Here is a 7775-nt window from a genome sequence, read left to right on the forward strand (position 1 = left end):
GGGTTTTGGTGAAGGTTTTAGGTAGGCAAGAGGCTCTGCAAATCTGAAATGTAGACTGTCAAAGCGGATGATACGGTGAAGAGCCAGTTTGATTTGCAGGTGGTAATATGAAGTGAAAAGTTTTGTTCCTGAAATCTGTGCGTGGCTACTTGCCATTTAAAGCTTACTGTTTAAAAACACTTTTTCAGATATATGACCTAAGAAGCAGAATAGAACCAACAAATCAATCCCAAAACTGTACATTGAGCTCACGCAGAGAATAATTTATGGACCACAGCTTGTCAAAGAAATATTTTTCAAACCAAATAGTGCTGTAGTATTGCTTAATGCCTGGTCACGACTGATAAAACTTCCAAATGAATATAATTTTGTGTGCATGCGTGTACGTGCACACACTAAAGTAAAAACAATCAGAGTTGGTTTAGGTTTTACTACAGTATCCTTTTTTCTGCCGCATATTTTGCAGTGAAGCTGATATTAAATGATTGCTCTCATTTTGTAACTTGGTATGAGAAAAACCTTACTGGATGCAAAGCAGTAGTATGAACAGGTTGTTCAGAATTAGGTGTGGAGGTGCATTTTTTTGTAATCACTTTTTAAACTCACTTAAGCAAGTAAAACCTTATTTTAAAACTACTTCAGCTTGCAAGCAGTATGATTTACTTATAAAACTGTGGCATATACACATTTGTAAATGAACTGTCCTTGCTGGTCTTGTGTGGTGTCAATTTACAGCACGTGAACTAGAGCTGAAGTAGGGTCCTCTGGATTTCTTTCCAAAAATTCCTTTTATTTTTTTATTTTAAACCTGATCATTTTTTTGTCTTTGGCAAGAAATGCCAGAGTAATGCTAATTTTCTAGTGTATTCCTGTTCTCCTTTCCTGTTTTCATAACTTTCTATTGCTTTTGTCTTTATTTTATTACCGAAATTTCAAATTTAGGTTTATATTTCCAGTTTACTTTTTCACTTTAACTTCAACAAACTTTACAAAAATCCAAGTGGGTTCTATGATTCTGGTTTGGAATAAGAACAAACAGTTATTTTCTGTGCCCTATGGGACAACTTTAAAATTTTAAACCAGCAGACTTCTGTCTGCAGGTTAAGCTCCTAGTTATGGTGTACTGGCAGAAAATAGCCTAACAGCAAATTTGGACTCCAGTATTCACTGGATCTTTACTCCGTCACCATCTTGGTGTCTGGCAATAAAATATACAGGTACTGGTTAACCACTTCTGGATGATCTGAATTTTGGGCAGTTTTTTAGACTCCCACTTAACCAAAATAGCTGTAAACATCTGCAAACCTGCTGTAGTTTTGCTGTTCTTATAGTCTTCCTCTTGATTGGGAAATGTCTATTGTGCAACTCCTTTATTCCCGAGTAATACAGAGTAGCTGTGGTTAGGTCTGACTGCAGGACTCTGGGAAGGTAATATATTGAATTTCTGCTTTCAGTAAGTGTCCCTGAACTGGCACATCCTTCAAACCTGTATGTTCCTTTCTAATGAATGCTATTTGCACAAAAGTTTTTCCTTAGTTTTTCAAAATCAGTAATGGACCAATTCATGAATGATTACTTGGAAGAAGCCAACAGGGAAATAGAGAAGTACAACAGAGAACTAGAAGAACAAGAGTATCACGATCTCTTTGAGCAGAAGACATAAGCATGTGTGTTCTGTGCATTTCTGAACCACCGTCAGTAACCAAAAATGCTGTTGTCCTTGCTGGTTAACTAGAAAATTAAGTGAAATGTCAGTTTTCAGCACTCCTTTTAAAACTAAGAGATCATTCCTGTAAGGTTGGCATTTTAATATGGTAACTGCTTAGCTGTTTGTACTGTCAGGTTTGCTTCCACTTCACCTTAATTCCAGACTGTAAAAAAGCATCACCTGGAATCTCTGGCTAGTAGTGGAAACTTATTTAAAAAAATAAGAAGAAAAGAAGCAAAACTGTATTTCCTAGTAGGTCAGAATGTAATCATGGAATTGGTCCGTCGTGCAGATAATCAAACCATTTTAATCTCTGGGTGTCCCTTGAAACTTGTTGCACAAGAGCATTGATGAGCAGTGGTATACTTCAGTATGTGGGACTGGGGGATGTTCCCAAAGCGAGAAATGGGGGAACACTTAAAAACCTCGGAAGAGTACCTAATCCCACTGCTGTTAGGGTGTTCCCAAAGCGAGAAATGGGGGAACAATTAAAAAACTCGGAAGAGTACCTAATCCTACAGCTGTTAGGGTATTCCCAAGGCGAGAAATGGGGGAACAGTTAAAAACCTTGGAAGAGTACCTAATCCCACTGCTGTTAGGGTGTTCCCAAAGCGAGAAATTGGGGAACAATTAAAAAACCCAGAAGAGTACCTAATCCTAGTGCTGTTAGGTGTTCCCAAAGCGAGAAATGGGGGAACGATTAAAAAACTCGGAAGAGCACCTAATCCCACTGCTGTTAGGTGTTCCCAAAGCGAGAAATGGGGGAACAATTAAAAAACTCGGAAGAGTACCTAATCCCACTGCTGTTAGGGTGTTCCCAAAGCGAGAAATGGGGGAACACTTAAAAACCTCGGAAGAGTACCTCATCCCACTGCTGTTAGGGTGTTCCCAAAGCGAGAAATGGGGGAACAATTAAAAAACTCGGAAGAGTACCTAATCCTACAGCTGTTAGGGTATTCCCAAGGCGAGAAATGGGGGAACAGTTAAAAACCTTGGAAGAGTACCTAATCCCACTGCTGTTAGGGTGTTCCCAAAGCGAGAAATTGGGGAACAATTAAAAAACCCAGAAGAGTACCTAATCCTAGTGCTGTTAGGTGTTCCCAAAGCGAGAAATGGGGGAACAATTAAAAAACTCGGAAGAGTACCTAATCCCACTGCTGTTAGGGTGTTCCCAAAGCGAGAAATGGGGGAACAATTAAAAAACTCGGAAGAGTACCTCATCCCACTGCTGTTAGGGTGTTCCCAAAGCGAGAAATGGGGGAACAATTAAAAAACTCAGAAGAGTACCTAATCCTACTGCTGTTAGGGTGTTCCCAAAGCGAGAATTTGGGGAACACTTAGGCATCTGCATTTTTCTGAGGGGACAGTATGTCTCATAACCTCTGCACAGTTTGAATCGGCAGTCAAAATTTTTGAATTTTCTAAAGAAAAGATGCTTATACATTTCAGGGTGAAACAAGATAAGTAGAGATATCTTGCTTTCTTCCCAGTGTTGTTATTGGTGTTCTACAAAACAGGACATGGATGGTAGTAATCTGCAACTTGCTGTTGCTTAGAAGATTATCTCTGAAGGATTCTTATTTCACTACTAAAAACTAAGCAAAGCAAGGGAAGAGGGAGATTCTTTAGCTAAGGAATTCCTTTTCATGAAAATGACTTATTTCCAAAGGTAAAAAATACCAAGAGTTACATGTGAAATACAAAAGAACTTTTTTTATGAAGCTTTCAGAAAAATTTGCATGCCGTAACATTTCACTAAACTGATATACCAGGTTTTAAGTACTTGCAACAAAACCTTTAGAGTTACCAAATCATACTATAACAGGAATTCTGGCAACTTGTCCTTTAACTTAATTCAGTACAATTTTAAGTGAGAATTCATAGATCACTGAAGGATTATAAAGTACCCTAGCAGCTACTTAGACGTAATTATTGAAGCTTATTTGAATAAGCAGATTATTATAGCGTGCTGTGTGTTCTGAATTTAGTCAAGTGAAAACAGTCCGGGAGGAATTTTTTATTTTCATATTCCTTTGCCTTAGGAACAGGTCCGTCTTTTAATACAACTGCAACTTTTGTTTTTGGTCAGATATATGTAACACAGTAAGAAACAGAATGAATAATTTCTTACAGTACACTTAAAATACTTATAACGTGTCCACGCAGTCTCTTTCTGTGGCAGGAAAATGAGATTTAACTCCTGCCATCAAACCTAAGGCTAGATACAGTTTTATGCCTTACTTAAGAAATACATTTTTTACCTTTGGAAAATGAAATGGCTGAAATTTCAGTAAGCCTGTCAAAAAATGAAACACCTTTTAGGTAGACTTTCAGTACGTGTTGCTACTAGCTGGCTCAGTGCCTGTGCTGTGGTGGTTATACAGTGCAGAGGTGGAATTCCAGGTGCTGCAGACTGGGATATAGATGTTGATAAGGTTTCGTTACTAGCTTTCCTACTAGATTTAAAAAGCTGTCTGAATTTAAGAAATTTTTTTTTGCACACCACGAGACTTTATAAACTACTTGTATCCTGTTCAAGTACAATAAAAGCCAGCAATTAGTTTGTGTTTCTAGGCTTTCTGGGGTAACCTATATTACAGGTATAGAGCATCATGATAAGGCTCGTGAGTTTATCTATGCATGGCTATACTTTAGTCTTAATATACTGTAGTGCCTGGTAGAGCAAACGTAGCTAGCAGTGGATTTGAGGGGCTAGCGGGTGTTTACAAACTAAGTACAGTTGGTTGCATGAAACAATTTATCAGACCAGGATTATTAGAGTACAAAATCCTGGTCGTAACACTGCAATAAAGAGGGGCATTAGAAAATTCTTAACAAATTATAGTGCTTTGCCAATAAACTTAGTGTAAACCCAGTGTGCTCCTTTTCAGTACGAGTTATCTAATCTGCAAAGCCATATTTCTAGAATAGTGGTATGACTATGTAATGTCAGAAGAAATACCAGTGGTTGGGACAGCAGACACTTCGGTGATGCTTTGTCTCAACTTGTAAGTCAATAACAGAGTAGATTTAAGTGCAATTGATTGAACGATAGATGAAGATACTGTAGCTTATTTTGCTCTGCTGAACTCTTTTTAAGAACTCCAATTTGTGCAGCTCTTGAAAATAAATGTTGATGGGGCCAATTCATCTGGGGTTGGCATAACGAGTTGTAATTACAAGTGCTATGCCCTGTGAACAAAAAGGAAATAAGTATTCAAAATTGGCGTGCTACTGTGCAAATTGAGCTGTTCCTTAAAAACTGAAGCAGAAGAGCTCAGAACAAAGGCCTAGTATACTTATATACCGTACTGCATGCTATATGGTAATAGCTGTGTATTATGAAGACCTTTCACCATACTGGTACTATTTCAATTAATATATTTTGGTATTGAAATAAATTGATTACCTCAATTTTTATTTTTTTTTTAGTTTTTAACTGTGACTTTAAAACAGAAAAAATACCGAAATAGTGAAACTGTGACAATGGTATCCTTTAAACATAGTAGTGCCTTGCAGATGACACCATTTATTTAAGAAGCATAAAATAAATGGATGTCATGGGTTGTATTGCTTGCACCCTCTTTTTTTAAAGGAAAAACGGTTTTGGTGAAAGGACTTAAAATTAACCTAGTGAAGAATATTAGCACAAATGGTTAAACTGTTTAAAAGAAAACTCTTTGAGGACTAAAATGTGTAAATGCCTGATGCTGCTGATAGTTTAATAGCAGTTGCTGATTATTTTGGAGTTACTTCTAACAATCAGCAGCATTTTTTTTTTTTTTTAGAAGAGCATAACTTTTGTACTCTGGTCAGAGATATTTATACTGTATCAAACCCTGTCTGTAGGGTAATCTGGTTTCCTCACTTTTGAAGTCGAGGTGAGGATGGAGATACTGCTAAGGATCTAGTTTTGAAAATTTTTTTAGCTACTGTAAAACTAAAAAAAAAAAAAAAAAGCACCATTTCTAAACCACAAATGTTTGGATACAGAAAAAGTGCCATTACACTGTTCCTTTATCTTTTACTGTATTTTGAAAATTGGTAACAGTAACTTTGTGTCCAGGCATTTCTGATATTGTGAAGAAGTGCTGAGAGTCCTCAAGGGGTTTACGTGCTTTGCTGACCTTCATGTTAGCAGCTTGTGGTGGTGTTTTTTTTTTTTTTCCTCACCGAGAATGAGTGTGGTCAGAAGTTACTGAAGTTATAGGGAGAAAAATGTGATAAACTTAGGAGAGGAACATTTGCAACTTGAACCATGCTGCAATCTCGGAGTATTTTATATTAAGCTGTGCAATTTGTTATTAGTCCAATTTTACACTTTGCAATTAACAAAGCTGATTGCAGGGAGGATTTAAGTTGCATGTAAAAGTTCCCTAATAAATTTTTTTTAATTATTGTTTTTTAATTGAAACTTTTCTGAATTTGCACAGATTTAAGCTCTGGAATACTTTGGTATTCTTAAAAGGGAAAAATTGTAACTAGTATAGTGAATTGTAAACTGTGAGTTGTTAGAACCGCATTGTTGATCTAATTTTAGATTGTTTAAAAATGTACCTCAGAAAGCTAGTGAGAAATTACATCATTTTTACACAACAGTCAAATACTAATGTAACACTTCTCACTTTACAATGTGCCAAAATTCACTTTCATACTAGTTCTCAATGCTTTAATATTTGCAACTTTAAGTTAAAAACTTGTATTTACAAACACTACTGTAACTTCAGTTAAACTGAATTGTGTGATTGAAGCTTTTTGCCTGTTGTATTTATTACACAACTTGATTCAGTAAATATAAAATTACCTTTCCATTTATTTTTGTATTGTTTTACATGTTTATACCTGCAGTTCGTGTGACTTTTACACCTGTAACTCAGATGTGATGGAAAGAACCAATAAACAGTATCCATCTGCTGTCTGTCTTTGACTTCTTTAATAAACTCATTATTTCCTAAACTTGAATTTTTAAGCATTGAGCAGTTTTCTTTTAAAATTGGTTAGTTTTCTAAACTGGCAGAAAGGTGACTAGTTTATATTCAAACAAAAATGTGTAAGATTTAAGGAAATTGGGGAGGTTAAGCTGTTATTTTAGGTTTAGACCTTCTTGTGTGGATTTCTAACTGGGTAAAACTTAAAACCAGTTGTAGGATGAAGGACCTTGATGGGCTTCCCACCTGCCATCTCCGTCCTTCAGCAGTTGTCCTTACGGATAAGTTGATAGTTGCATATACAGAAATGCAGAAGCTAAATCCTACTCCTTGTACTCATATAAAGGAGGATGCAGTTTCAAGATCAACTTCTGTTGATCTAAAATCAAGCTGCCATTGGGAGGGCAATCCCACCTTACCCTCTTTTTTTCTGCTTTGGTTGCTGAGCGGGAGTCTGTGCATGAGTCAGGTCAGTTTGCACATTTTTGTCTGTTTGACAATGCTTTTGTTTGTTTTGGTTTTTTTGCAGGAAGGTTTGTGCTTGATTGATGTTTATGAACTGTTTACATAAAAACAGCATGTTAAAGTCAGCCTGTACTGCATACTCCAGGTATGCACACAAGAAACAGCAGCCTCAGATGCATGGACTTTTGACTGAAATCCAGGAATCTTCCCTTGCTGCGCCGCTAGTTTTGGAAAGTGTGGACTCTTCCACTTGTAAATGCACTTGGGCTGCATCAGCTGCTCTTGAACTGCTGAGTTCGTGCAGTTTCCTTTGACTTTGTGTTACGTGCTGTCGATGCAACACTAAACAACTTCCCTATCGTTATATACTGCTCATCTCGGAGAAGCAGCCAGTTATCACTTCAGTACTGAACTACAGACCCCACAAAATCGTTCACGTGTCAGCTTTGCCAAGAGCGTTCAGATCCTGTTACTGCTCACGTGTGGGCACGTGTTCTCAAAACAAGCCTTGGGGTAGTTCTTACGCTGGCCAAGCAGCTAGAAGGGTTTCCACCATCCCTTGGGTGCTTGAGTAGGGAAATCTGGAGTCTTGGCTCACGGCTTAATTCATGTCTTACCATGTGGTTATTCTTAAGATGCTCATCACATGCAGCTAAATTGCTGAAGGTCAATGA

At 37.3% G+C, this 7775-nt stretch overlaps 1 protein-coding gene across 2 annotated transcripts in view; it reads left to right on the top strand.

Moving 5' to 3' along the window:
* The window catches only part of DNAAF9 (dynein axonemal assembly factor 9), a 78825-nt gene extending 72155 nt beyond the window's left edge, over positions 1-6670 (top strand). Inside the window, exons 37-38 of one of the 2 annotated variants that reach the window (XR_012652607.1) lie at positions 1551-2495; positions 2568-6670. Coding sequence is in view for 1 of the 2 variants with exons in the window: in XM_075044040.1 (XP_074900141.1) it covers positions 1551-1663 (113 nt within the window). In the remaining variant the exon portion in view is untranslated. Of the gene's footprint in view, positions 1-1550 lie in introns of both variants that reach the window. The other variant, XM_075044040.1, reaches the window with a different exon arrangement.
* Positions 6671-7775: the final 1105 nt, after the last annotated feature.

This window comes from Buteo buteo, chromosome 1 (assembly GCF_964188355.1).
Source record: "Buteo buteo chromosome 1, bButBut1.hap1.1, whole genome shotgun sequence".
NCBI lineage: Eukaryota > Metazoa > Chordata > Aves > Accipitriformes > Accipitridae > Buteo > Buteo buteo.